This window comes from Martes martes (assembly GCF_963455335.1).
Source record: "Martes martes genome assembly, chromosome: 7".
NCBI lineage: Eukaryota > Metazoa > Chordata > Mammalia > Carnivora > Mustelidae > Martes > Martes martes.
Genome location: NC_137894.1, coordinates 143,724,107 through 143,752,060, shown reverse-complemented (window position 1 = coordinate 143,752,060; position 27,954 = coordinate 143,724,107). Strand labels below are relative to the sequence as shown.

The 27,954-nt window shown below is 68.8% G+C and overlaps 1 protein-coding gene across 3 annotated transcripts; it reads right to left on the bottom strand.

Moving 5' to 3' along the window:
- Positions 1–837: 837 nt before the first annotated feature.
- On the bottom strand, positions 838–27,954 carry INF2 (inverted formin 2). 3 transcript variants are annotated; one of them, XM_080808144.1, is made up of 23 exons: positions 26,626–26,710; positions 15,662–16,061; positions 14,351–14,466; positions 14,098–14,257; positions 13,676–13,709; positions 13,037–13,178; positions 12,136–12,277; positions 11,277–11,987; positions 10,636–10,781; positions 10,492–10,553; positions 9,840–9,942; positions 9,557–9,642; positions 9,080–9,180; positions 8,198–8,268; positions 8,002–8,109; positions 7,844–7,914; positions 6,833–6,953; positions 6,341–6,505; positions 6,119–6,221; positions 5,804–5,965; positions 4,638–5,237; positions 4,106–4,162; positions 838–1,791 (listed from the first exon to the last, which is right to left on the bottom strand). In XM_080808144.1, exons 2-22 carry the CDS (start codon positions 16,050–16,052, stop codon positions 4,107–4,109), a joined length of 3,651 nt encoding a protein of 1,216 aa, XP_080664270.1. In that variant the 5' UTR covers positions 16,053–16,061; positions 26,626–26,710; the 3' UTR covers positions 838–1,791; position 4,106. The 3 variants fall into 3 exon arrangements, with proteins under 3 accessions (XP_080664270.1, XP_080664269.1, XP_080664268.1); XM_080808143.1 differs by lacking the exon at positions 26,626–26,710 and adding an exon at positions 27,939–27,954 and having other exon boundaries at positions 844–1,791; positions 4,106–4,165; XM_080808142.1 differs by having other exon boundaries at positions 844–1,791; positions 4,106–4,165.

The window sequence follows — 27,954 nt, the reverse complement described above, 5'->3', positions numbered from 1 at the left end:
CTATAAACAGCCCTGTCCCCGCCGGCAGCTGGGCTGGCCTGTCACACGGCCTCGCCTGAATTAGAACATGTCCCCCCTGCAGCGGCCTGTGCGCCACAGGCCTGTCACCGGGGTCGTGGCAGCCCAGGTCACCGAGGCTGGGGGGCTCTCTGTGGGAGTGGGGTGGGCTCAGCCAGCTGGGACTTCCACCCTGGGCCACCGTGCGCCACGGGCCACCTCATGCGCGGTGGTCGCGGACGCGGACCCCACCGTCGCCGCGGGCACAGGCGCTCACGCCGTTGAGGGCAAAGCAGTGCCGCTACTTCAGGCACCTCACGGTTCCGTGAACGGCCAGCGACTGGCGGCTGATTCACACGGGAGCCCCAGCCCCGGGGCCGTCCACGCCGCGAGGCCCGCCCGCACGGCGGAAGGTCACTCCGCCAGGCAAAGGTGCGGAGTCCCGACCCGCGCTCCAACGCGGTGAAGCCCGCAAACACGATGCGTGGGAGAAGCCGGCCACGGAGGGCCACATAGCGGACTGTTTATAGGAAACGTCCACAGAAAGCAAATCTATGGAGACAGAAGCAGACCTGGGTGCCGGGGGAGGCAGCTCGGGGCATGCCTGCTAAGAGAATTTGGGGGGATGATGGAGTGTTCTAGAACTGACTCTCTGTGCTTGACAGCCTGGAGTCCGTGGGCGAGATTTCTGTACGGACGTGCTGGCCTCCCCACGCCCCCACGCTGGGGTCTATGGGGCGCCTGCTCCGGCCCGGGGCCCCAGGGCAGTGGGCAGGCCAGCACAGCCGCGGCGAGGGTCACTGCCCGTTTGCCCGCTGCTCCTGAACACCACGCAGCACTCCCTGGGCCAGCTTTCTTCTTTATTGGTCTGAGCCTCTCCGTACACCAGCCTCGGGAGCACAAACCCGGGGCAGGGGTGGGGCAGGGGGGGCTGGCCGCCCCCAGGCCTGGGTCCTCGCCTCCTCTTAGCCTAGCAGGGGTGGAGCCCAGTCCCTCTGGAGGTGGCAGCAGCCATAGCCACCGCGATGGTCATTCTGGTGACAAGGTGGCCAGGCCCGGTGGCAGCAAGGGCTGGGCGTACAGGGGTGGGGGCCGGCTCCACCAGATCCCCCACCTGTCTGCCGGCCAGCCTGCCCCTGCCGCAGGCCCTGCGGTCCTCCGCCCACCTATGCCCAGCTCAGCTACCGCAGAAGAGCAGATACAGAAACCATCCAACTCAGTTAAAAACCGCTCTGCCTCAGCCCAGGTAAGCAGGCCGAGAGGCGGAACTGGGAGCAGGGAGCAGGGCGCTGGGGCTCGGTCAGGGGGCAGTGGGCGGGGTGTGGGGGCTCCAGCTCTGCCTGGCTCCCGTGGCTCTGTGGGGAGAGGTCTGTGAGGGCCTATCTCCAGAAGCTTCTGAGCGCCAGGGGGCTGGAGGGCAGGGCACGGCTGAGAGGCGCCCTGGGGACACAGCCGAGGCTCCTCACCCCTGCGGGCAGGTGCCGTGGGGCATGCGGGTGCGGGCGTGGGCATCGGCATTCAGAAAGCAGACCACACGGGGGCTGGGGGCGTGCAGGTTGTCCAGGAGGGGGCCGGGAGGCCGGGCCCTGGGGCCTGCTGGGGTCTCGGCCAGAGCACCCCAAGCAGCTCTGGGAGGCCCACCTCCCCGGAGGGTAAGGCACAGAGTTTTGGTTTCCCAGGGGCCCGGTTCCAGCCTGGCCCTGGAGGGGCCCAGCTCAGCAGTACCTCCGGGGGCCCACCGCGGTGGGGGCCGGCTGCAGCACTCTCACTTGGCTTTGGGCTTAAGGCTGAGGCCTGTGGAAAGTGAGAGGAACAGCATCTTTAGGAGCAGACTTGCTGGGGACAATGCCAAGGTGCCCGCCTCCGGGTCCCCAGGCTCCTCCGGTCCCACCGCCACGGCCCGGAGGGCTGCACTGCGTCTCCCTCGGTCCACGCCGACCCCAGGCCCTTGCTCTCCGGCAGCAAGACCCTTCCAGGTGGAAGTCGCCGGGATGACACCCCAGCCGGCGGGCTCCTGTCCACCTGCCAGGCTGGATCCCTGGGCCTGCTCTCCCCACACCCCGCCCCCAAGGCCCTGCTCTCCCCCCCACCCCACTCCCATCAGGCCCCGGTCCCTCTACTCCTCCTTCCCACCCCTGCGTTACCCTTACCAGGCCCTGCTCCCCACCACTTCTCCACTCCCCGCCCCCCACCTGGCTTCACCCCTCCCCCGAGGGCCAGGCCACACTGCCCACCCCCCATCAGTCCCCCTGGCTGCCTCTCCCTGTGCTTCCCGACCCCTGACGCCAGGCACCTCCAGACCCGTCCTTTCCCAGCGGCCCCAGCTCCTTGGCTCCTGCCACCTGGACGCCCCCTACCTGGCCCTGCAGGCCCCCTGCCCCCCAGAGCCCTCTGGTCCAAGGGCCCCTGTTCTGCGCTTCCCCTCTGATGCCCTGCCCGCCTGCCCCCTCCCACCCCAGGCCCCCGGGGTCCTGAGCAGACGGGAGTGACGATCGTGCTTGGGGCACAAAAACGAGGCAGAAAGTCAAATGTCACTCGGAGCGGGGTTTCTGTCCCTGCCCCCCAGGGTGCCAGGACCCCACACAGCAGGGGCTCCCACATCACCACCTCAACCAGGCGGTCGGCCTCCGGGCCCCGGCCCGTGGGATAATGGGCCCCGAGCCCCTCTGGGCCTGCTCTGGGGAGGACTCAGGGCACGTGTGTGGAATTCCTGCCCTGAACACGTGAGAGCGGCCTCACTTAGGACACCCTGGGGGCCGGGTTCGGGGCCCAGGCGGCAAGATGCCTTGAACCTTCCAGTCCCTCCGTGAGCTGAGAGCAATGCCACAAATGCCGATAATTTTGCTAGTTTTGGAAAGTTCTTGCCGTTTCAGGGTGAGGGACACGTGGTGGTCGTTATGGTCTCGCAAATTCCCTGTTTTTCCAAATAAAAGCTTGAGGAGATAGGGCGGGACTCCTTCCTGCTGCCAGCCACGGGGATGCTGGGGCCTGGGGAGGGGGAGCGAGCGGGCGGCAGCGGACTGCTGTGCCAGAGGACGGGGGGCGGTCCTGCGGGGGCGCAGAGCCGTGCTGGGCACACCAAGCTTCCCCTGGACAGTGGCCACACGTGGCTGCCGGACCCCCCAGCTCAAAGACCCCACGGCCCCACTCGCTAGTGCACGCTGGTGTTTCGCACCGGAGAGCCAGGCTCCGAAAGTACTCCCAGCAGCAAACTCTGGGACGAGGCTAAAGGTGGTACCAAGAGCGGGAATGAACTGTCCAGAGGGGTGCGCCTGACTTCTCGCCTGCCCTTGCTTCCTCTGGGCACGGCTGCACCTCTCCTCCATGCCCCGGGCCCTCTGGGTCAGCACCGAGCTGGGGGCAGGCGGCCCCCCGCTCCCGAGGAAGTGGATCGGCTCGCCATCAGCACCGCCCGGAACGCAGCAGGGACCCCAGGCCTGTCTGTCTGCATCTGCGAGCCTCTCGGGCCACGTCCGAGACAACCATGGTCCTGCCCATCCTCGGGTCCCGGGAGGCCCAGTGCTGCGGACCCGGGATGTGCCTACAGACCCATCTGCGGTCCCCAGGACCTGGCTACCAGGGAAGGGAGGTGAGTCCATTCCTTGGAGAGGGCCTGTGGCCCGTCTCTTCCTGGCAGCTGGGCCTTGGGACGGCCTCTGTCCCTCACTGCCTCCCTGGGGACATCCGTGGCCCGACCAGAGCTGGGGTGTGCCCCGTGGAAGGTCTCAGAGCAAAGGTTACCACCCTGGGAGACAGAAGTCAGGAAAGCCCCAGGTTAGCCGGACTGCTTGGGCAGAGGCGACCCCCGCCTGCCTGTCCTGCTCGGAGGCCCCCCACCCTCCCGAGGCCCCTCTGCCCGGCGCACAGTTCCGAGGTCGCGCCGGGCACGTAGCGGACACCAGCTAAGCGAGGCACAGCTCCCGCCCTTCCAGAGAGGGAGGAGAAGGCAGAGGGCCAGGCGCGTCCCACCACCAGCAGCACAGGAGGGCAGGGCTTGCCAACAGGCCCAGGCGGGCTGGAGGGAGGCAGGTTAGCGTCCAGGAGGGGCTGGGCGCGGGCCCGGCCTCCGCGGCCACCGTTAGTGCAGGACACCAGCATGAGTACCTACCTTACTGGATCACACAGAGTCTTTTTGTTTTATTATCGTCAGAATCAGGGACAACCTCTGCTTTCAAATAAGAGAAACGCACTCAATGGCTTAATCCCGGCCTGCCCTGATCTCGGAGCTGGGGCCGGGCCGCCGGGCGCGCGGGCTGTGTGGACACGGAGCCAAAGCCGCTGGGCCTCGGGCAGCCCCGGGCCATACCCGCCCCAGCTGCCACTCCCTGCCAGGGACGGCCTGAAGCAGGAGTTGGGGGCTTGGGGTGTGGGGACAGGGGCAGCGCTCCCCCAAGCAAAGTTGCTCCGCCCCCACGCGGAACGGTGGCCGTCTCCTCTCCTGCAGGACGTGGGGTGTCCCAGGAATCACCCACTCTCGGGGGGAAGAGGAGGGGACGGCCAGCGGCAGCGAGAGGCTGGGGCCCTGCTGGGGCCGGACGAGCTCTGACCACACGCCGGTGTCCCCACGCTCCACGGGCCTCGCCTGCCCGGGAGCCCTGCTTCGGGGGATGAGGGACGATGGCAGAGGAGCCCCAAGTTACCTTCCTGGTTCCTCGAGGGACGCTTCTTCCTTCGCTTGCCCGTCCTCTTTGAGGCCTGTCCCCGGGCCCTGGGGAGAGTGCCGGACCCCGAAGAGTCCGTGACCGTGTCCTCAGAGAAGGACCTGTCCAAGGACGTGTCCAGTGCAGAATCTGGGGCTGTGTCCTCCTGGTCCCCGTCCCCGTCCCCAGGCATGCCGGGGCCTGTGGCAGGGAGGCCGGCCTCCTGCGTCCCCTCCACGGTGCGGTCGGCCTCAGCCCGGCGGACGCCTCGAGGGGCTGTGGGGTCTTCGGCATCGCGGCCTGACCCCGTGGCACCCGGGGGCTTGTCACCAGACAGCCTGAGAGGTTTCAGGGCCTGCGCACTGCCCAGCACCACCGGCCAGGCGCCCTGACAAGGCTGGGAGTTCTGGGGGTCCTCGGTGGTCAGGACGTCGCTGGCGTCCGTGTACCAGGAAGAACGCCTCTCCAGGGACCCAGGCCCTTTCCCCTGCGGCAGGTCTGCAGTGGGAGGTGGGCTAGGGGCAGTGGCGTCGGAGAGGTCCCAGCCCTGGGCCTCAGGGGTGGGGCCGCCGGTGCCTCCTGCGGGGACTCTGGTGGCCGCTGTGGACACAGGACGCGGCAGCTTAGGGCAGCGCCCGACTCCCAGACCATCCTGAGGACGTGCCCGAGCACAGGGCCTCTGTCCACCCCAACATCTACCCGAATGCCACCAGCCCTGCAGAGCCCACTGCCCCAAGAGCCTGCTCTGGTGGCCCCGAAGTGTGGGTTCCCAGAGCGGGCCCGTGGTGTGGCTGCGCGGGGGACAAGGGGCCAACTTCATGCCCGTCCCAAGAGCCCCCCGACTCCGGGCATCCACGCTGAGTGGAGCGCCTCTCCCCCAGGCCCCAGGCCCACCTCAACCACCCCCTCAGCAGCCCCGAGCCCCAAGACACGGGTCAAAGGCCCACCGCCCAAGGGGGCTGCAGGGAGCCCTCGGCCACCGGCAAGGGGACCGGAAGGCCGAGCTGCCCCTCTAACCCCACCTCATGGCTGTGCCATTTCTCTGGTAGCAAGGCAACCGTGAGGGTTCTCCCACGAGGTCAGAGAGGGCTTCCTGGAGGAGGGGAGGTAGCGGGCAGCAAGGACAGCAGGCGGGGACAGTGCTGGAAGGTGGGAGAGGCTCTCACCAGGCGCCTTGTCCCCGGGTGGGTCCGTGGCAGCGGCCTTGCCGCCCCCCTCCGCGTCCCCTCGGCCCCGGGCCGTCTTCCGAAGCTGGAAACCCTTCCTGATGTCGGCCAGCAGGGCGTCGATGACACACGCTTCCTCCTGCTTCCCGACTGCCCTCCTCACTGAAAGGCCCCGAGACCCTCAGATCGGCTGCCCGCGGGTCCCTGGAGCCCCCCCACGGGACCCGAGACGATGGCCTGGAGGGGGTGGGCGGCGCCCCCAGAGCTTGGAGGACGTGCAGCCCCGGCCCCTCGGAGGCCCCCCCCCGGCCTCACCAGGCTTCCCGTCCTCGCCGCGTGGCCTCCGGGCCTCCTCCTCCGCCAGCTGCCGCTTCCTCCTCTCGGCCTTCGCCGCCTGCTCCTTCCAGTCCTTGTTCTCCTGCGCGGGCGGACGGGGAGCCCGTGACCCCCAGCCCTCGAAGGACAGCGCGAGCCCGGCACCCCGGTGATTCCAGCAGCTCTGCCTGAGCCCGGGGACGGGGTGCGGGCCCGGCCCACCTTCAGGGCACGCACGAAGAGGTCCCGGAAAGTCTTCATGGTGCTGAAAGTGTCCTCCAGGGACAGCCGCTGCGCGTCCTCGCACAGGTACCGTGCCAGCTCTAGCTTCTTCTCCTCGATGGCCTGGAACACCTCATCCAGCGCCCGGGAGGCCTCGATGCTGGCCTGGGGACAGGAGGGCGCGGTCACGGCCCAGGGAGAGCTCCACCGAAGGCACCACCGGCCCTCAGAGGGTCACGGCCCCGGGGGAGCCGGCGGGGCCCGGCTGCCGGAGGGGGATGGCCGCTGCCGGCTGCCGGCCGAGCGGGACAGGGAGGTCTGGGCACTGCAGGCCCCAGGCTCAGAGGCAGCCCCTCCCTTGTGGGAGCGACCTTGGGATCAGGGACAGCATGTGGTCCTCCTACGGGGCCCCTCACCCTGGCCTGTCTTCCCCCCCAACCCGGGAGACCCCCCAGCAAGCTGCCTTCTGGCCCGGACCCTGGCCCGGCTTGCCTGGAGACGCCCGGCGTACTGCTCCTGCACCTCCGGGATGGAGGACGACACCTTCCGCTCCATCTCCAGAAGCTTTTTCAGGTTGGTGCTGGACTCCGAGCGGATGAGCTCAAGGTTGATCCTGAAAACCCCAGAGCCAGGCGGGGTCAGGCGACAGCTGGTGTCGTCTTGCACGTCAGCGGGGGGGCCGGTGGGAGCGACAGCAGGCGTTCAGCCTGCGCACCGGCAGAACGGCAGGGATACTGGACAGCACACCCACAGGGACAGTGGACGGCACACCCTCAGGGATAGCGGGTGACAGTGGACAGCACACCCGTGGGGACAGCGGAGGACACTGGGTGGCACACCCACGGGGATGGCGGGGACAGAGGACGGCACACCCCCGCAGGGACGGCAGGGGACAGCAGACAGCACACCCGCAGGGACAGTGGGGGGGACACTGGGCTGCACGCTGCCAGGTTCTAGAAGCACATCAGAGCTCTGGGAAGGGCCAGGCGTGCCGGGCGTGAAGGGCTGGGACAGAGACCCCAACAGCTCAGCCCATCTTGGGCTCTCAGGCCTGAGAACCTCACGGAGCAGCGTGTACCTGGAGTTGGAAGGTCCAGGCCCCCCTCCCTGAGCTGCTCCTCTGGGCTGAGTGACCCCAGGAATGCAGCCCCACTTGCCTGGGCCTCAGTGTCCTCATCTGTACAATGGGAGTGGTACGGCCTTCCTCATGGGCTGTTACGTGGCTCAGCCTTGAGAAAAGGTGGCATGAGCCTAATCCCTGGTGTGACCTCGACCAGGTCGCTCCCTACCACTCCTAGGCCTCAGTCTCCTCCTGTAAATCACCTAGGAACAGGCCACGATGGACCCAAAGTCCTATTCAGACGTGAACATGACCGTTCTAGGGGGCAGTGGTTCCTGGGGGCCCAGCCTGGCTCAGCCACCTCACTGGCCAGGACCAGAGGCGGGGGTGCTGGTGGGGGCGTCGGTGCGGGCGAGCCCCGTGGCGGGGGCAGGGGCACCTACCCGGCTGCTCGGGAGGGCTGCTCTAGGTCCCGGGGCAGCTGCAGGAGGTCCGGGTGGCCCTTCTCTGCCTCCTGCAACAGGACAGGTCGGTGAGCGCGGTGGCCACACCCTGGCCCCAGGGGCGCCTGAGGGGGGGTGGGGCCGGCCCGGGGTCCCACCTCCAGCACGTGGTGCAGCAGGGTCACGCGGCTCTGCTGGGACTTGGTCTCCGTGAGCTTCAGCAGCGTGCTGATCTTGAAGCCGTCGGCGTCCCCCGTGTGGCTGCCCTGCGAGGGTCCGGGTGGGGAGTGAGGGCCCCTGAGGCCCGGTGGGAGGGGGGAGGCATGGGGGGTCGCTGGGGCGGAGCCCGCTTACGTAGTTGAGGAAGTTTCCAATTTTCAGGATCAGCTGGCAGAAGACGGGCAGCCGGTGGCTGGTGAGCAGGCCTGTGGGGGGGCGCCAGGGCTGAGGGCGGGGTGGGTGCTGCGCGGGGTCTGCGGCTGTGGTGTGGGGGTCTTCCCTCCCCTCCCCAGGGTGTGGTCCCCAGGGTGGAACCCTAGGCGCTCCAGCCCCCACCGGGCCCAGGGACTCTGCCCGCTTGCACCCTCCCCACCCCGCGAGCAGAGGACCCCGGCCCCTTTCCGGGTGTGATGCTGCCGAGGGGAATCTTCCTGAAGGTTGGAGCGGTGGCCTCCCTGGTTCTCAGCTAACCATCCCTTGGGGCTTCAGGGATGGTGGCTGACATGGGAGCGGATGTCCCCTGTGTGCATCCCTGCCCCGGGGCTGGGGTACGTCCCTGCTTGACCCTCCTCTGGAGAGACTGCTGAGCATTCACAGGTGTCCCTGAGCACGGCCCTTGATGTGCACGCCTGTCTGTGTATGTGTGCCAGCGCATGCACGGGGGGCTGCGTCTGTGTGCACGTGTGCGTGTGTGCCCTGCTCCTGAGTGTGCGAGCCTGCCTGTGCCTGTGTGCGTCTGTGAGTGCACACGTGAGTGCGAGCCTGCCTGTGCCTGTGTGCGTCTGTGAGTGCACACGTGAGTGCGAGCCTGCCTGTGCCTGCGTGCGTCTGTGAGTGCACACGTGAGTGCGAGCCTGCCTGTGCCTGCGTGCGTCTGTGCACACGTGAGCGTGCAAGCGCGGCGCGCGCCTTAGGGTAGGGGGTGTGTCTATGGTGAGGTGGGGAAGGTCCGTGCCCGGGACCACTCGCCGTGTGGGTTCCGGGCCCCCCCGGCCCCAGGCTGTGCCCCCCACTCACTGCAGCAGGCCGCGAGCACCAGCTGGGCCTTGGGCTGCACCATGTCCAGCACGACAGCTGAGCCCTCACACAGCAGCATGCACTCCACCCGCAGCTGGTAGCTGGGGACAGAGTGGGGAATCAGGGCCTGGGTCCCCCCACCCACCCGGGGCCTGTAGTGCGGGGGCCCACGGCCTGGCCCTGGTCAGCGTCCACATTTCCGGGCCAGGTTCCAGACGGGGCCTCCGAAGGACCGGGGTGGGGCCTGGGAAGGGGCACCTGAAACAAGCACCCACATGGGACCCGGAAGACAGCTGTCCCCCTGCAGGGCTCCCCCCCTTCTCGGAGCAGGGGGAGTGTGAATGATACGTGCGGCGCTCCCCATGGAGCCCCAAGGGAACGGTCTGCACAGCCGCACTCCCTCCTCTAGGTCTGGGACCGGCTCCCCCGGCCCCATCCCTGCCAGTGGGCCCTGGGGTCCGAGGGCGGCCCATTCACCAGGGAATGCCCAGCAGGAGGAGGTAGAACTGGTCGGCGTTGGCCAGCTTGGCGCGGTCCTCCGTGAACGAGTGCAGGTTTTCGATCTGCAGGGAGGAGGCCCACACGTGGGATTCCAGCCCCCACCCCCTCCCAGGAAGCCCCCGCACCGCTCGGCACCTGCCCACGCCTGCCCCGCCAGGGCCCACTCACGTCCAGCACAGCTCTGTGTGTCCGTGTGTCCCCTCCTCTTTCCCTTGTGGGGAGCGCCCGGGCAGGGCCTGCAAGGCTCTGCCCCACTCACCTCGTGCTTTTCGGGAAGGAGTTTGAGGAACTGCTTAAGAACCTCCACGTCGAATTTGGTGGTGTCCCCAGCCCGGATCATGGCAGTGACGTCCTCATTGGAGCTGCAGGAGAGAGGCTGTGGTTTCGGTGGGAGCAGAGAGAGCACCGGCCCCCCACCCTGGGCTCCTGGGGACCCTGCCGGTCAGGGACTGCCCTCAGCCCATGACCTCTTTGCTGCTCCGGCCCGAGCTGCGGGGACACAGAGAAGACAACCCACCTGCCTGGGGTCGCACAGTAATGTGGCTGGGGGCTGACTCCTGTGCTCCCTGCCTGTCAGGGCACCCCCACTCCTCCTTCCTGGGGGCTGCTCAGGACCCAGGCAGGCGGGCTCACGCTTGCCCAGGGAGCTCCCTGGCAGGAGCCAGCGCCCAGCAGCTGCGGGGAAGGACTCGCGGGGGCTGGGGGCACTGCCCGCTGCTGTCTGGGCCTCCGCTTCCCCAGGGAGTGGGCTGGGGCTCTCCAGGGCCCCCAGTTGGGGCGGTCTGCAGGCACCCACTGGCCCCAGGGAGAGGGAGTCGCACTTCCCAGGAGCGGCCCCCCATCCAGGGCACTGCGCAGCCTGAGATGGCAGGAGCCGGGAGGGCAGGGGCTCGGCAGGACGGGCTGCTCACCACTTAAACTGCTTCAGGAAGATGTTGAGGTTCAGGCTCTTCTTGGAGTCCAGAAAGGTGATCTGGAGAACACCCCGCCCTGGTGTTGGTACCTGCGGCCGCACGGAGACCCCCGCACCCCCCGCCCGGGCGGGGCGGCCCCACCTCCTTGGGCTCCTTCCTGGCGGGGGCAGCCACGCGCTCCTTGGGCTTGGCCTCGGGGAAGCAGAAGAGCCGCTCGATGCTGGAGAAGTCGGGCTCCACGACCTCGGCGCCCAGGCTGCTCAGCGAGGCCCACATGGAGCTCTGCTCTGGGGGGCGGGGTCCCCGGTCAGGCTCATGCCCGCCCTGGGGGCCAAGGATGCCCTCTGGTCGCCGTCACGCCGCGCACGCGCACGGACGCACACGTGCCTGTGTCCCGGCTGGCGGGGGACCGGCGTCTCGCAAGCCTCGGCCCTGACCTTCTCTGACCGAGCATCAGCACCCCGGGGCCCGGGCAGGGCAGGGGCTGTGGCAGCAGAGAGACATCTCGGCTTACAGGGGCACGAGCGAGGGGGAGGAAGGGTCTTCAGAGATGACCTATGGCCCGCCCCCGCCCCCGTCCCTGACAACCGGGGAGCGGAGCCCAGGGCAGAGACTGACCAGTCCTGCCCGCGGGGGAGGGGAGGGGGGGGACGACTCCCGGCCCCGGGCACATACACCACAAGCGGCGGGGGGGGGGGCGCGGTTTGGGGGGGTGTGTGCGCAGCAGGGCGGGGTCCGCGGCCTCGGGAAGGCGGCTGCTCAGGGAGACCGGGAGTCCTCACCTCGGGCCACGTTGGACGGCAGCTTCTGCCAGTTGAGCTTTTTCATGCGCAGGGTGGGAGCGCTGACCTGCCGGTGGCTTGGGATTGGGGCAGAGCCCTGGGCCGGGATCGCGTGCGCCACAATGATCTCCTCTCCACCCACCAGAGAGGCGCCGGAGGGACCGGGCAGGGGTGGGGGTGGAGGGAGGCCCCCGTCCAGGCCAGGTAGTGGGGGTGGTGGGGGACACCCCAGGACCGGGAGTGGGGGAGGTGGGGGAGGTGGGGGAGGTGGGGCCCCGCCAGAGACAGGCAGCGGGGGTGGGGGAGGGGGTGGGGGAGGGGGTGGGGGAGGAGGTGGGGAGGCCTGGGCCCCCAGGACTGGCAGTGGGGTCGGTGGGAGCGGTGGGGGTGGTGGGGGCGGGGGAGGGGGCCCTGCTGGGGAGGAGCCGGGGAGCGGGGGAGCCGGTGGGACCCGGGCGGGTGTCTGCAGCTGTGGGGCCACCGAGCTGTCCGCCCTCTGCACGGTGAGGTGCAGACCCCTGAGCCCGGTCTCCGGCTGCTGGTCCTCTACACCCGCCTTCAGGGAGCCACTGTTTTGGGGCGTGCTGTCCTTCCGGCTCTGGCCTAGGTCGGCCTGGACACTCTTGTGGGCCTTGTTCAGGGAACTGGGGCGTGGCCGCCCCTTGACGGACAGGAGCCGCTCTACCATCTCCTCCAGGGTGCACTCCTGGACTGTGTGGGGGTGTCCAGGGTCAGGGCAGAATGCCCGAGCAGGTGGGGGGCGGCAAGGGGCCAAGGAGGGATGCCCTCCCACGTGGTCTAACACCCCAGTGTCTGTCCGCTGGGCTGGGGTCAGGGGCACGCTGCCCCACCCGCTCACCATCACTGGCCAGGAGCACGGCCCGGTTCACCAGGTTCTCCAGGGCCTCCCAGAGCAGCTGGCTGGACGGCAGGGTGGGCTCCAGGTACAGGAGACCCTGCAGCACGGACAGCAGCCGGGCAGATGCAGGGGAGCAGCTCACCTGGGCGGGGAGGAAAAGGACAGTTTGGTAGCTGCGCCCTTCCCGGGGCAGGCTGACAACGGCAGGCTTCAGACCACCAGGGACGTCCGCCCCATCACTGCTCTGTGCCTCGCAGGGGCCCTGCACATGGGCCGGAGCCGGGCTTCCCAAACTGGCGCACAGGTGGCATTGGGGGTTAGACACCTCTCCATGCTAGGAGCGGCCCTCCGTGTGGTGGGAGGTGTCCTGGCATCCCCGGTCTCCACCCACCTGAAGCCAGTGGGACCCCTTGCCCCACTGAGACTCCCCGTATGCATCCAGATGTCCTGGATGTCTCCTGGCAACACTCGTCCCCTGGCTGAGAGCTGTGGGTTCAGTGAAGGGCAGGCGCTCCCACTGGGGAGGGCCTGAGCTGGACCAGAACCCGGCCTCCTGGCCTCCTGCTGGTCCAGAAGCCCCTGGGGCCATTCGAGCCCGTCTGCTGGCTGGAGCTCAGGACAGCTCAGCTACGTCTGATCTTTAGGACAATGTCCTCGAGGGTCCTGTGGCCTTGGCTCTGGGCCTGTGCCAGCGAAGACTTGCCCCCAGGCTGCCCGCTCTGGCTCTGGGCTCCTCCTGTCTCCAGCGCCCCCGGTCCCTCGCTGCTCCCTGCTGGGGCACCAGATCTGGCCCTATGCCTCTGGTCAGGGTGGGGTCTCCTGGGGCAGGGAAGGCAGCCACGGCAGAGCCCTGGACCCCCGTCTCTGGAGCCAGTTCCCCGCAAGCTTGCCCCCGGCTCACCTTGTGGAATAGAGACGCGAAGACCTCCTGATGGCTGGTCATGTTGACGCCCCCGCAGATGCGCAGGAGCTCCTCCTCGTCCTCGGCCTTGGCCTCCTCGAAGGCCTCCAGCTGGATCAGCAGGTCGGCGTCCTCCAGGTCCCTGGGGCGAGAGGGGCCGGATGGGCTGAGGCTGCTGCCCCACCCGTCTCCCTCCCAACCCTGGACAGACGCACAGACGGCCCTGAGCGGGGTGTGCTGGGCACGTGGCCCCCGTAGCCGGGACAGTGGTCCTGACAGGGGCCCGGGAGAGGCTTTCTCAGCTACATGGGTTCCTGGAACCCAAGTAAGTTTGAGTTTCAGGAAAACGTCAAGTGCTTTTAGCGTCAGTGTGCCCTGTGCTCCATCGGGGACGTGCTCACACCAACGGGACGTCCGGTGTTGTATCTGGCAACCCCCAAGCTGCTGGACCGGGAGGTTTTGCAGGGCGGCCCGTCAGGCAGCATGACAGATGGCAACCTCGCTGTCTCTGGGACCTGGGTCCCGCGGGGCGGGCCCACGGGGGCTACTCCCGGAAGTCCCCTCTGCCCATCTGGAGGTGCTGCTCCGGGCCCAAGGGGAGGGTGAGCCTGGCTTTGGAGAACAGTGATGGGGACTCACCGTAGCCGCGTCAGAATGTCCAGCAGCTGCAACCCTGGGAAGGGACAATGGGGTCTGCGGGCTTCGGAGGCTGCTCTGGTCACCCCCCGTCCCAGGTTGCTTGCGTCTTCTGATACCTTCCCCTCTGCCCTCTCCCTGGGTTCATTCCCACCACCAGAACGCCCGTGGGGCGGGAGGGGAACATGCCATTCCTGCAGGTGCCAGGAACACTCTGGAGGGCACACGCCGTCGTCCCACTAAATGGCGTGGCCACCACTGGCAGGACTGGAACTGGGGGGTTAGCCTCACACTGAGAGCCATGCGGGACTCATGTCCGGGGCCCCAGGGCCCCGAGTCCACCACAGGGAGCGGCTGGGGGCCGCTTCCCAGAGCCTTCCTCCGGGGTCCCGCAGGGGGCACCGGGGCGGGCCGTGGGCAGTTACCCGTGAACTCCCCGCGCAGCTGGGTACGGGTGCGGAGGTCCTCGGGGCCCAGGATGATGGCGTTGACCACGCTGAGCAGAGTAACGACATAGGGCACGTTGTCGCTGTCGGAGAGCTCGTTCATGATGACGCTGAAGCGGTACTGTTGGCTGCGCACCGTCTGCGGGGCGGGCGGGGTCAGCACGCACCCCGGGCGGGGTCAGCATGCAGCATGCGCCTGGCCCAGCCTGCACCCAGGCGCCCCGGGGCTCACCTTGTAGTGGTCCAGGGCATCCAGGGTCAGCCCGTGGCCCTCAGGGGAGTAGATGCACAGGGCAGCCAGCAGCTCAAATACCTGCTTCTTGACCATCACGTTGGACGTGTCCAGAGCTGCGGAGGGCCAGGGAGTCTCAGCGGGGGCCCCTATCAATCCCAGGCCTGGGCTCCTCCTGCTCCCGGCTGTCCTGAACCCACACTCCAGCGGGACAGGCAGGGCCCGCAGGTGGACACCAGGGGGCACTCTGCACCAGCCCACGGGCCACATCAGGGGCTGGCCTCCCCCTCCCGGGGCGCTGATCTCTCCAGGACCGGAGAGGCAGACCCTGCAGGGACAGTCTGCTTGAGCTGGGCCTTAGCTCTGAGAGTGGTCCCTGCTGGCTCTGGGCCCAAGGCTCACGCTGACACAGCTTCCTGGGCCGAGCCCATGTCTTTGCCCAGCAGCTCAGGGTATCTCCTTGTTGTCATGAGCCCCTCCCTGGGCTGGGAAAGCGTTGGGGGTGTCCCTCAGTTGGCCCGCTGAGAGACCACAAAGGACTCTACACAGGCATGCGCCTACTGCCATGGGCCAACCCACCATCACTCCCCCACCCCTCCCTGGAGCCCCAAGCATCAGGGGGACATGGTTGCTGCCACAGAGCAGGACAGCCTGGCAGGCCAGGAACACAGTGGGACCCCTGCTCACGAAGGACCACCTGAGGTCACTCCCAAAGGTAGGAGACTAGCACTGGGTGCATCCTGGGGAGACTTCCTGGAGGAGGTGATCGTGAGTGAGAACTTAAGGAGTCAGCAGGTGCACAAGGCACAGAGCAGCCTGAGCAGGAGGTGGGAGCGGGGCACAGAGTGGGCAGGGGCAGGTGTGGCGGGAGGTGGAGGACGCCTCCCGCTGCAAGTGCTGGCCAGAACTGAGCGGCGGTGACCCGTGAGGCTCGAGGGGCTTGCGGCCAGGTGCAGTGTAAGCGGGGGTGCGCGGCGGGACGTGTCTTTGGCCCAGGTGAGTCTGGCTGCCAGGGCACGGGCTAGGGTGGCAGGTGTGGGGGTGGAGGGTGCTGTAGGCCGGAGGCGGGGAAGGGGGCAGGGCGCGAACAGGCACAGGGCTGGACTGGAAGGCCAGGCAAAGCCACGGAACAGAGGGAGCAACTAGGTGCTGCCGGTGGACCATGGCTCCAAGCTGACCCGGACGTCTCAGACCCGGGGCGAACGGGCACCTGGTTCCTCCTCAGGAAACCCTCCCGCTGCCCTCCGTGTCGCGGGGCCCCAGCCTGAGCTCCGGAGGCCGTCTGGGCCCCCGGCCGCGGCCGCGGCTCACCCAGGGACAGCTGGCGCACGTAGGCCTGGTTGCTGAGGATGTACTCGATGCCCTGCTGCGAGTTCATGACGGCTCGCACGCAGCTGACGCAGGTGAGCTGCAGCAGGGCGTCGGCGATGCGGGCCACCCCGCGGCCGGACAGGCGCGCCAGGGCCTCGAGCAGCAGGTCCAGGCCGCTCTGCTCCAGGAACTGCACCATCCAGCCGCCGTCGCTGCTCTCCAGGCGCTTGCGCAGGCCCGAGTAGTTGACCACGGACGGCATCTGCAGCAGCCGGGTGCACAGCTCGGGGTCCGCGCTCTCCAGGTTGGCCTCCGTGGGGTCCGAGTCCTGCGGCCCCAGCTTCTCTTTGAGCGCCGCCCACTTGCGCTGAGCACCCTCCTTCACCGACATCTTGCCGAACTGCGGGGCCGGAGGGAGACCTGCCGTGAGCCCCCAGCCCACGACGGGAGGCGGGGTCCCCCCCTGCGGTGTCTTCCTCCACCCACCAAACGGGCCTGGGAGGGGGGAAGCTGTGTCCTCGCCCCGTCAGGGCCGCCACCGTCCGTGGGCTTCTCACGCGCTCCCCTGACGGACCACCTCCCTGTCCGCCGGAGGATCTCGAGGTGGCCACACCGGCAGGAACACCACTGACCCAGTGGTGACGGTGCACCAGAAGTGGCGTCTCTGGGGCTCCCTTATCTTGTCCCAGAGCACTTCCCCTGCCCCGGGGAAAGGGTCAGATAGGGAGAACCGGGAGCGGCTGTTCCAGACCATGGGCACTTGGGGGCTGCCCACAGCCTCAGGCGTGTGGCTAGGGAAGGGGCCGACTCGAGGGTCATGCCTGGTGCCCACCCCCATCACGAGCATGGCCAGGGCCCCGTGGGGAAGCAGCCCTGCAAGGCCCTGGCCTCCGAGGCCCTCAGGTGGTCAGGCTGTATGGGCAGAGGACCGGGTGTCCCCTAAACCCTTGGCACGTGGGCTTTACTGGATGCAGCCTCAACAGGGGCGACCCCCCTCCAAGAATGCCCCCCAACACCAGCCTTTCCCCAAAGGAGGCCATACCCGTTGTGCCTCTGTGCCTTTGCCACACCCACCAAGCCACGCTCCTAGGGGCCCTTGGCGGTGACTCTGTCCTTGGCCAGAGCCCCTGGGGACTGGCCTCAAAGGTCAGGGGCAGGCCAGGCTCTCCTGCAACCATGTATGGCTTGGGTCTTGCATTTAGTGCGTGAGAAGGACGGCGCGGAGCTGCTGAGAGGCGGCCCGAGAAGCAGAGCGTGGGAGAACCGCCATGCCTCAGGCCCAGGGCTTGGCCTCGCCACTGCCCACCCCAGCCCCCGAGGTTACAGGAGAAGAAAGGGTGGCACTGGAGAGCCAGGTCACGTGCCCAACCCCCAGAGCTGGAAAGGGCAGAACCGAGTGAGCCTGGACCCCAGGCCAAGGGTGGAGAGAGGCTGGCTGTCCAGCCCGGCCTCCCTCTCAGGGCTGCCGGACCTAGAATGTTAGGGGGGGCTCCGGGGCCATCGGAAGCCCTACAGGAGCTGGAGGCTGAGTGGGGACAGGAGCCCAGAAGTCTGTCCCTGGCCTGGCTCACGGTGGGCATTCCTGGAGGCCCTGCTCCCCCTCTGACTCAGTGAGCATCTTGGGTGTCCTCCTTTGTGCTCCCCGAGCCCCCCTCCCCCGCAAGGGACGGCCTGGCATTCCAGAAGCCTCTCCTCCATTTGCAGCCCCCCACCCAGGCCCTGGCTGACTGCCACGCAGGCCCATGGGGTGCCCCAAGGAGGAGGCCTGGCTGAGGGGAAGAGAGGCTCCGGCCTGCTGGTGCGTGGGCTCTGGGCCCACCGGGCCACTCGCCCTGCAGGAGACGCACTGTCCTCACCCAAACCTCCGGAAACGGCCCACTGGGAGCATCCTGGGAGGCCGTGGGTGTGGGCATCCCTGCGGGGAGGGAGCGGCGCGGCGTGTGGTTAGCCCTCGTGACTGCCCCGTACCCCACGGTCCACTCACCCAGATGCGCAGGACCTCCCGGCTGCCTCTGCCCACCCACTCCGAGCCCTGCTTTGGGCTGCCCCTCTCGCTCTGCTGGCTTCTCATCCCTGTGAACCGCTGAGCAGCCCTGCTGCCGGCCGGGGCTCTGGTCCCTCCCGGGCCACCTCCCGGGACCGGGGGAGGGGGCCGCTCCCGGCACCATGAAGAGCACAGCAGAGCGGCCTTGGCACACACTGCCGCCCACCGTGGCTGCTGCAGCTTAAAAGACGCAGCCAGGAATGACCCTCCCCTCCCCGCCCGCACACCCGCCCCACTGGCCCCAGTCCCGGTTTCCTTGGCACATGCGGAGAGGCTGAAGCACCAACTCTCCCAGGCCCGGCCTCCAGCATCCCCAGTGTCTTCTCCAGCCAGGAGCCCCAGGGTTCCCTAGATGCAGGAAACAACCTCTCAGAGACAGCACCACCCGGCTCTGCCTAGGCCTCCCTGTGGCACCCAGCTCACTGCCCCAGGAGACCCTACCAGCCGCCCCCTTGCCGGGGGTGATCAGCCTCGACTACCCGCCTGCCCACGAAGGATGCTAGTTGTGTGGTCTGGGGCTGAGTTCACAAGCTGGTCCAGCCCCTCCACGCGTGTGTCCTACGCGTGCGTAGACCAGTGCGTGCCCGCGGCACACACACGAGGGCCTCGCATGCAGGCACGTGGGCAGCAGAGGATGGACAGACGCGCACGCAGCGTCCACACGGAGAGAGCACGGGGCGCCCACAGCAACAGTGACCGCGCAGACGCGTGATCCAACGGGAAAGCGCTCCCACCCTCCGGATGCAAGTGACGGAGACCCGGTCCCCGCCAGGAGCCCTTCAGGAGGGGCGGCCTCCGCTGGCCCCGACCGGCGCTGGCTGAACGTCGCTGCCCGGGGCCGCCGAGGGAAGCGGGCATTTCCCGCCGTCGGGAGGACAGCGCGGGGAACCACCCTTCCCGGCAGGCCCCGGACCTGCGTGGGAGGCAGAGGCCAGGCCGCGGGGCTCGCTGGCTGTGCGCCCGGGGACCGGCCTCGGCCCCTCTGCGCCGGGTCTGTGCGGGGACAGGTGCGGCGGGGCTCCCAGGGGCAAACCGGACCCGGCGGGCACCGTGGGAGCGCTCGGGAGCCCTCCAGCACCGCGCGTGGGCGGCCCGGCCCCGCCCGCGGCCACCAGCCAGGCCCGGCGCCCAGACAGGGCGGGGTCGCAGGGACCCTCCGGGACTCCGCCTGCCCGCGGTGGGGCGGGGCCAGAGGCTCAGGAATGTGATCCGGGGCTCCCCACCCCATGTGGGGGCGGAACCACACGCTCAGGAATGTGGTCTCGGCCCCTCCCACCCCACGAGGGGCGCGGGCAGCGCAGGGATTTGCATTTGCGGAGCCTTTTCTGCCGCCCGCACCGCCGGCTGAAGTGCACGACTGTCTGGAGGTCCAGGCTGCACCCAGTCGGTCGGGTGGCTGCAAAGTGAGGGGCGCTTCAGCACCCCCCAAGTGCGGGAGGTCCGTCCGTCCCCTGCACCAGGGGAGCTCTGGTGGGCAGGGGTCTCTGCAGAGGAACATACCGGGGCTCTGACACGAGTGGCAAGTTCCCCAACCCTCAGCGCTCGGCTTCCTCAACCAATGAAGTGGGGATCCCGCTGGGGCAGGGTCACGCCTTCCCCCTCAGAGCTCTCCTGGGTCAACTGAGCAGGGTGGGCTGCTCACCCGAGCTCGCCCAGCCCACGCAGGACCTGGAGTGGGTGCAGACACCCACCTGCCTTTCTGCCCACGCCCGGCCAGTCCCGAACAGCAGTACCAGCTCCTCCAACCGGGCACCCACATGCCCGGGCAGCGGTGCTGACTCACAAGAAGCCACCGCCCCTGGCAGGCGTCTGTCAAGCAGAGTGTGTTCCTGGGGAGGGGACAGGGGACAGGGTCAAAGCCCCCCCCCCCCCGCCCCCACCTGCCCTCAGAGTCCAACGGCTGCCATGCAGATGAGAGAGGGCCTCCTGAGGTGGGCACCGAGCACCAGGCTAGGTCCTGGGCATGGCTGCTGGGAGGCCGCCGCATGGATCCCCCCAGGTTTGGACGGTGTGGCGGGGTGGGGAGCCCAGACTAAGTGCCAGAGCTCGGCACCTGTGAGGAGCGGATTTGGCCTTCTGTTCCTAGATCACTGTGAGGGCTGGGGGACCGCGGGGCGGGGGGGAGTGAGGGGTAAGGTGGGGCAGCGGCTGGGGACACGGGCACCGGGAGATGGGCCGGCTGCTGTGGGGAGGCGGCTTCAGGGCAGCCCCGCCAGCATCAGCACAGGGGCTGGGGTGCTTCTGGGCCCAGAGCCAGTGAGGGCGCGGGGGCGGGGTGCAAAGAGTGAGCTTGTCTTCCTTGGGGAAGGCGGGTACAATGGCAGGAGCGGGGTTCCGGAACTGGGAGGCAGGGGCTGCCATGCTGTATTTTTAGCTCCAAATTTTTCCACTGCCTGGCAACTCTTATATTGCGTTTCCAGCAGCAAATTCCCTAGAGCTCAGGGGCAGCCGGGGCCGGCGGGATTGGGGGAAGCCCCTGGAGCGGATTCCTCCCTGGATCCCCCCTCCCCCCCATCACCTTGGCTCCTTTTGAGCCTCTAGTGCCTGCACCCCCTTCCCCACCAGGCTGTAAGCCCTCAGAGGACTTGTGTGGGTCGCCCACCACGGGGTCATCCCGGGCCGGGGGCCTGGGCACAGCGGGCCTTGGGGAAGGAGGAACCGCGGCGCGCCAACCCACCGCCCACCCATCCACAGGTGCAGAGTGCAGGGGGCCCTGGCCATGTGGTGGTGTCCTCAGCAGCCCCTGGCCCGCCTCACGTGCCGGGAGCGCGCCAGCTCCCCGCAGCCAGCAGTCCCAGGACGGAGCACGGGGCCGTGGCTCCCAAGCCCTCACCTGAACGCTCCCCCTGTGTGCGAGGAGGCCTGCCGGGCCACTGCCCACCCAGCAACAAGACAGGAGGGGCTGCTGGGGGGGGGTGCGGGTGGGCACCAAGGCCTTCATGGCGCTGCTGAATGAGAAACGGAGACAGGAAGTAGGACACCAAGTCATACTGTGTAGGATTTCTGCCATCCAGCATGTCCCACCAGACACACGCCTGAATGCTAACACAAGTTGCATCTGGGGTGAATGTGGTCATTTTCATAATTAGAAAGAGGAAGAACGCAGTGACAGAAAAGACCCACAGTCTCTGCGGGGCACTGGGCTCCACGCAGGTCACCAGGGAGGCAGGGCAGAACTCCGCCGGTCTCCTCTGTGAGGTTACAGCTACGCAGGGTAGAGGGGGACCGAGGGTGCAGGGCTGGGCGGGCTGGCGCTGAGAGCCAGGGGACCGTGCTGGGCAGGGAGGCCAGGCCTGGATGTGGGCCACTGTGGTCCAGGATGTGGGGGGCAGGTGGGACGGCCGGCTGACACACGGTGCCCAGGCCGGGCCTGTTTGCACCCTCCCTGGGTCCCGGCCTCCGGGGCTAGGACTGGAAGTGGGTGGAAGCACGGAAAGCCGAGGAGAGGGCTGCCCTGGGGTAGAGGATGGCCTTGGGCAAACAGGAAACGCCTGCCAGAAAGTGGCGGGGGGGGGGGGGGGGGGCGCTGGGGCTGCCGTTGCCCTTGGCCCCTAGGAGGAGGGTGCTGGCGGCGCAGCCCTGGGCCTGGCGCTGTCCATCTGCATTTCTGAAAAAGGGCTGGGGGTGGTCTGGGAGTCCCGCCTCCCCCAGGGATGGCTCCGGCGCAGGGGAGGGCAGGAAGGGCGGAGGCACCCGTGCCAGGAAGCCGAGCTTTCGCTTCCACCTGTGCTGAGGGCTCGAGGGGACAGGGTCTGCCCCGGCCTTCTGCTGTCACCGAGCCTCCATCTCCCCGGCTGCGCGACGAGCAGGGCCGGGGGGCTCCCCGGAGGGCCCGGCCACCTCTGACACGCTCAGGGCTCGGGTCCAGGGTCTGGCCACTGGAGAGTGGCACGGTGTGGCCGAGGACCACAGAGGCCACTGCTGCCACCTTCTGTGGCTGAGCCAGTTCTGTCAGTGACTGCTTGAGGGCAGTGATGGGTACAGACTTGTGGCTGGGTGCGAGGGAGCGCAAGGAGCTGGCCGGCCTCGGGCGGCGGGGCGGCGTTCGAACCTGGGGCCTCTCTGTGGCAGGCCCAGCCCCCAACCGCACCTTCCACCCGCAGGGCCTCCCCGGGACCCCACGAGGACCTCGGGCTGGCCGCCAGAATCCCTCCTTTCTGGCTTCTGCCCCCCCACGTTCAGAGGCAGGCAGCTCAGAGATGCCTCCTCCAGGAGGTCCCCTGTCCCTCCCTGTATCCCTGCTGCCCTCAGGAAAGGCCTCACCCAGTCTGGGAGGACCCTCAGTGCCTCAGGCTTTGGGCCCTGATGTGTGCGCTTGCGGGCCTCAGGCTGTAGGGGAGGGGCTGAAGGCCGCCCGCCCCACCCGCAGTCCCGGCCCAGGCTGCCCCGGGCGCCCAGGAGCAGGGAGAACAAAGCCGCGGATTGAGGGTGGGGGAGGGGCCGCCGGCACTGCCAGGGCCCTGGCTAGGGCCCCGGGGGCAGAGGATGGCTCAGCTTCTGGGTGAGGTCAGGCTCTGCTGCGGCCTGGCTGTGTCCCTGGGACAATCACGGGACTTGCCGAGGCCCCGGGTCCAGCCCTCAAACGGGGCCGAGCACATCAATGCCGGCCCCGGAGCCTGCGGGTAGATCCACGGGACGCCCTCTCTAAACCAGGCCCCGGAAGTGTCCAAGTGCCCACCCTTCCACGGCACCCACCGCCGCCTCCTCCTCCTTAGCCAGGGTGCCAGGGGCCAACATGGAGCCGGGACGCAGCCCCCACTCGGTCCCCGGGTCCCCCCGGCTGGGCAGGTGAGCAAGGCGCTGGGCGGCAGCAGCAGATGCCGCGAGGCATTCCTTGCCAGCTGCCGAGGGCCAGGCCCATGGAGGACTTGGTTTTCCCATCCTCAAGTGGCCAGGATGTTCTCCGGGGATGCTGGGTTGGCTGAGCCTGGCCCCCCTGCCGGCCACTGGGCCTGCCTGGCCTGCACGGTCCCTCCTGGGCTGTGGCCCCACCTCCACGGCAGCCCCGAAGCCCCAGGCAGGCCCGCGTGTCCCTCCAGAAGGGCAGGCTCCCCTCCGCGCCCGTCGTGCTCCTGTTCTCCGACACGCGTGTCTCCGCATGTGGGAAGGTGGAGACAGGGCAGGGGGACAGGGAGTGCCCAGCCCCACCTCTGGGCGGCCGAGGAGCGGACGTCGGCCTTCCTGCCCTCGCGTGCTGAGCTGCACTGGGGAGCAGGAATGGGGACCCGCGCATGGGGACCCGGACGGCGGGGGAAGCAGGCTGCACGCTGAGGCGACACCCGGAGCCCGAGAGGCCCGGGCGCAGGCACAGACGGGGAGACTGAGGCCGTCTGACACAGCTGGCCAGGGCCCATGCTGGCACCCACACTCATGTCTGTCAGCACTCAGCAAGGCCAAGATTGAGCTCAGGAACAGGGAAACCCCCGCCCCACGGGCTGTGCGTGTAGGGGCAGTGCTGGCTGGGCACGATGGGCGCTGGGCGCGGTGCGGGGAAGCCATCACCCAGGCCCTTGTGTGTGTGTCTGGAGCTGGCCTGCTCCCTGACCCACTGTGCCCTGGTTTAGCCTCGAGGCGAGGCTTGGAGGTTAGGCCTCTGCGGCCTCATCTGCTAAATGGGAGGCACCATCTGCCTCCGCTCCCCAAAGTGTGTCTCCCGACTGGTCTCCCAGCCATGGAAGGCTCGACCTGATGACCCTCGGTGGCCGTGGCCATGCACCCCTGCTCGGTGGGCCTCTGCCTTCCCTGTGGGGTTGGCCCAGGCCGTCCACCTTCCAGCCCCTCCTCCCCTGCTTGGGCCCAGCTCGCAGGGAAGGGGGTTCTCTGTGAGGGAGTTGCAGCCCACGGGTGGGAGGGGGGCCCTGACCAGGGAAAACTGCAGGGATGAGGCGGGGCTGGGTGGGAAGGTAGCCATGGGGGTGGTGTGGGCAGAAGACAGCATTCTGTCCTCGGGGAGCCCCGGGGGAGGGGCCTCTGTGTGGTCTAGCCATCCGGGCATCTGTGACCAACCCCCCACGGCTAGAAGGGCCCACTGGCTCCTGGGGTCCAGCTCAGCAGGCCTGCGGCTGCTGCCCACCCCTCTGAGGTGCTCTGGAGCCCTACAGGTGGGCGCCCCAGAGCCTGCCCCTCCCCTGCAGGGAGCCCCAGGGCTGCTGCTTGGCTGGGACAAAGCTCTCCTAGTCCCAGAGTGGTGGTGCAGGGACCCGAGGGTCCTGTGGCAGTGACGAGGGACATGGGGCCAGCCTTGGCCTCCATGTGCCCCCATGGCCCAGCCTGTTCTCTCCTTGACCCCGGAGCTGCACGCCCTCTACGCTCCACTGGAGCAGTGAGGCGAGCACAGATGCGGATGCACACAGTAGGGGCTTTACAAATGCGTCCCGCTGGAGTGGCAGGACTCTACAACCCAAGAGCCTCAGGCCTCGGTTTCCTCTCCTGTGAATCAGACGATCATCCCAGTACCCATGCCTCACTGGGTGGATGCGAGGGTCGGAGGCCGTGGGGTGGGAACGTGGCAGGCTGCCTGGCTCACTCCTTCCTTCTGTCATTCGCTCGTTCTCCGCCCAGACCCTGCTCAGGACCCGAGGGCAAGCTGCCGTGCGCGGGCTGGCCCCTGGGCCCGCTCTCAGGAGGCGGCGGTGCACCCGGCAGAGGGGGCCCCCAAGAAGCCCCCCACCCAGTCAGTCCCTTCCTTAATCACAGCTTGGGAAGGTGCAGGCCCACCCTTGCCCCTCTCCTTGCCTGGCAGGGGAGGAGGCTGGCGGTCACCAAGAAAGAGCTTCCCTTCATCTCCGAGTGCTCTCTCCAGCCGGCAGATGGGGCAGCCGGGCGAACAGTCCCCACACCCGCTCAGGACCGGCTGGAGCGCACAAGACCCTCCTCACCAGGGGGTGGCTGGCAGGCACCACAGGGTCAGACCCTGCTGTCACCCCTAGTGATGGGGAGCTCACCCCGTCACACGCACTCCTTCCTAATGGGTTGAAGCCAGCCTCCTTGTCTTGGACGTCCAGGGTCCCCCAGGCATGGCGCTGTCTGGGGACAGCCCTGAAGAGACTGGCTCCTGCCTGGGCTCAGCCTCAACCTCCCATAGACCCACTTCTGTCCACTGTCCTGAAATGGAGGTGCACATGCCTTTCCCAATCCACTGTGTCCACTGGGCCTCGAACCATGCAGCTATGAGACACCAGCTGTGTACAAGACCAGTGCGGGAAGGAGCCAGGCAGCTGAGTCAGGCCACATCCCTCAGACTCCGGGGGTCTTTGCCTTCCGGTTCCTCCTCGGGGAGCCCTGGAGAACACTCCCTGCCCTGGTCTGGAACCGGGGCGGCCGCATCGTGCCCTGCACCTGCGGGCAGCTGCCTTCCATCCCTCCCCAGCCCTTGGGCACCTGCTTACTTCTCCAGCCTGGAAAATCACCGCACTCTGATGAAAGGCGGACAAAGTGTATGTGAGGTTAGGAGCTCCCGGGTCCCGGCACGTGAGGCGTGCGCAAGGAGCTCCGACAGCCATCAGCTCCACCACGGAGTGGGGGGCCTCACCTGAGAGCTAACGCTCTGCTGGAAACCAGGGCAACCTTGACAGACAGGCTGCCTGGGTGGGTCCCAGGAGGGCAGCCCCACCTGATCACCGCGGTCCTCTCCCCAGCAGGGCCCCTCGGCCCGTCTGCCAGACGTGACGAGCTGTCCACCAGCCCCGAGCTCCTCGGGGGAGACAGAAGGTGGGGCCCGGGCAGGGGTCAGCTGGGGGCTAGTGCCCAACCTGGCTTTTTAAGTCACAAGTTGATGCTGCCCTGGTGAGGGAGTGGGCGCGGGGAGTGCAAGAGCCCGGACCCCAGATCCTTGACACCCCCTCCCCGAAGGCTCCCTGTCCTGGACGGCGCTGTGAAGGGGTCTGGGGTCTCTTCCTCCCCACTGAGAGCGACAGGGAGGAAGTCCACGCCTGAACCACTGTCCCCATCCTTCAGGGTGCGGATGGGGACACTGAGGCCTAGAGCAGGCAAGTGTCCTGCCCAGGTCCGACTACCTGAGGGAGCAGGAGGTGGGGCTGGTGGGAAGGGAAGTTCCCAACCCCAGCTCCCCCTGAGGGTACGCATGACCCAGGCAGGGTCAGAGCCATGCCCGCCCACACGGCCAAACGAGGCTGGCTAGGCCAGGGCACTAGCTGCTGTGGTCACAGCGGGAGTCCGGCCGCCCTGCGGGGGGGGGGGGTCCCTAGGTTACCAAAGCTCAGGAGACCAGGCACACAGACCCACCTGCCCCCCCCCAGCAGCTGGAGGCTGATGGGGGCACTGCTGGTAACCCCAGTTCCTTCTTGAGGTCGTGCTCATTCCTCACTTCCCTCCTTGGGAAGGGGGTTCAGGGGTGGGGCTGGAGGGGCACACAGCCAGCCTCCCACCCCCAGGTTTGCCAGACCCAGCCAGGAGGAACCCGGAGCAGACGCGGGCTCGTGCCCCCGAGGCTGCGTGTGGCGGCGCCAGGGCCCCCGTGTGCGCCCACCCGCGCCCAGGCAGCTACGGGCAGCAGCGCCGGCGGGACCCCAGGCCCGCGCGCAGCTCGCCGGGCTCCCCCGGCTGCCGACCCTGAAGTTGAAGTTGATTTTCCCAACTGTGGCTGATTCACGGTCAGGACGTGGCCGCCGCGGGGACGGGAAATTCTGGCCGCGGCGGGCGGGGCGTTGGCGGGCTGACCCTCGGCCCACCACCGCGGCCAGGGCGCGCGGGCGGCGTCCCCGCGAGGGGCTCGGCCGTCCGGGATGGGCTGCGCCCCGGGCCGGGGTCTCCGGGGGGCCACGCGGGAGCCGCGAGCCGCGAGCCGGGAGCCCGCCCGCCCCGTGCCGCGCTGCCCCAACCCCCCTCCCCGGCCCAGGAGCCCCCGCGCTCGGACTCAGTTTCCCCTGCGGCTCCGGGGGGCGCAGAGGCGCGGACTTACCGGGCGGGGGCGCGGCGGCGCTCGCTCGGGTCGGGCAGGGCCGCGGGCTCCGCAGGGCTCGGGCCGGGCTGGGCTCCCGCGGCGCGGGGCGCGCGGAAGAGGAGGTGCCGCCCCGCCCCGCCCCGCCCCCGGCGGCCACGTGGGGCGCGGGCCCCGCCCGGGGCGGAGTCGGGGAGGGGTCGGCGGGAGGCTCCCCGCGCCGGCCGGTGCCGCCGCGCCCGCACCGCCCCTTCCGCACCTGCCGGCCTCGGTCCTGGCGGGCGCGGCGGCGGCGGCGGGGGCGGGAGACGCGGCTCCGGGGCCTGGGAAAGTCCCCCCACCTCGGACCTCGCGGCGGGCCGCTTCCCTGGTGTCCCCCGCGCCGGGCCTTCTCGCCCCCACCCCTCCTCCGGTCCAGCCCCCGCGGCCAGCGAGCCGTCGGGGCCGCTCGGCCGCGGGGCTCAGGGGCAGAGTCCGAGTCGGGCGGTCGCTCGGCTGCCTCGCCCCTACCTGGGACCCCAGCGCTGGCCTCTGGATCCCCGGCTGAGGGTCCCTCGCGGGCGTCCTGCGGTGGACAGAGCCCCCACCAGCCGCGCCAGCCCCTGCGGGCCTCGCAGCAGAGTCCGCTGGGGCGTGGCGGTCTGGGGCAGGCTGGACCAGCTGGACCCTGCATGCAACGGCCGGAGGAAGCCGCGCCTGCTGCCGGCCCGCGGGAGTGCTGGGGCCGTGTTCTCTGCCACCCCCTCCTTCTTGCCCTGCCTCATCAATCCTGCTGCACTGCGGGATCTGGTCCATGACCCCCACATTCCCTGGGGTGGGGGACCTGCCCCTGGCACGCTCAGAAAGCCTGGCTGACCGGCTTGGGAGAGGCGGCCCCCAGCTCTGGAAGTCCCTTGGGGTGTGTAACCCTCAGTCGGAGCTCACAGGGAGCAGATCGCCCCAGGCCTGAGGGCCCAGGGAACCATGGGTGAGTGAGGGGCAGGTGGAGGCAGGCTGACCTCTGTCCAGCCTGGGTCTGTTGACAGAGACACAGCCCCTGCCCCCAGGGCCCCGCTCCAGTGCTCAGGGTGTGAGTCAGGCCTGGACACGACTTTAACTGCCAAGCCTCCGCTTCCCCACCTGCAAAGGAGAATGACAGGAGCCTCTAAAGCCTGTAATTAAGGGCGAGATGAGAACGTGGGACAGAGCGTCCCTGTCCCTGGGCTCGTCTGACAAACCTTTCTGGAGACCTGCAGAATTCAGAGCCTGGGGAGGCGGGCCGGGTGGGTGGGACTGGCCACGGAAGGGCAGAGGGCATTCCCCAGCCTTGCCCCAGCTTCTACCCCAGGACCCACCGTGCGCCTCTGTCTG

Excerpts from the sequence above, each read along its gene's own strand:
- INF2 (XM_080808143.1), bottom strand. The coding sequence starts at position 16,052 with ATGTCGGTGAAGGAGGGTGCTCAGCGCAAGTGGGCGGCGCTCAAAGAG. Across the intron at positions 9,943-10,491 it reads TTCCTGAAGCAGTTTAAGTG|CTCCAATGAGGACGTCACTG; the intron begins GTGAGCAGCCCG and ends TCTCTCCTGCAG. Across the intron at positions 5,966-6,118 it reads CGGCGAGGACGGGAAGCCTG|TGAGGAGGGCAGTCGGGAAG; the intron begins GTGAGGCCGGGG and ends GGGGCCTTTCAG.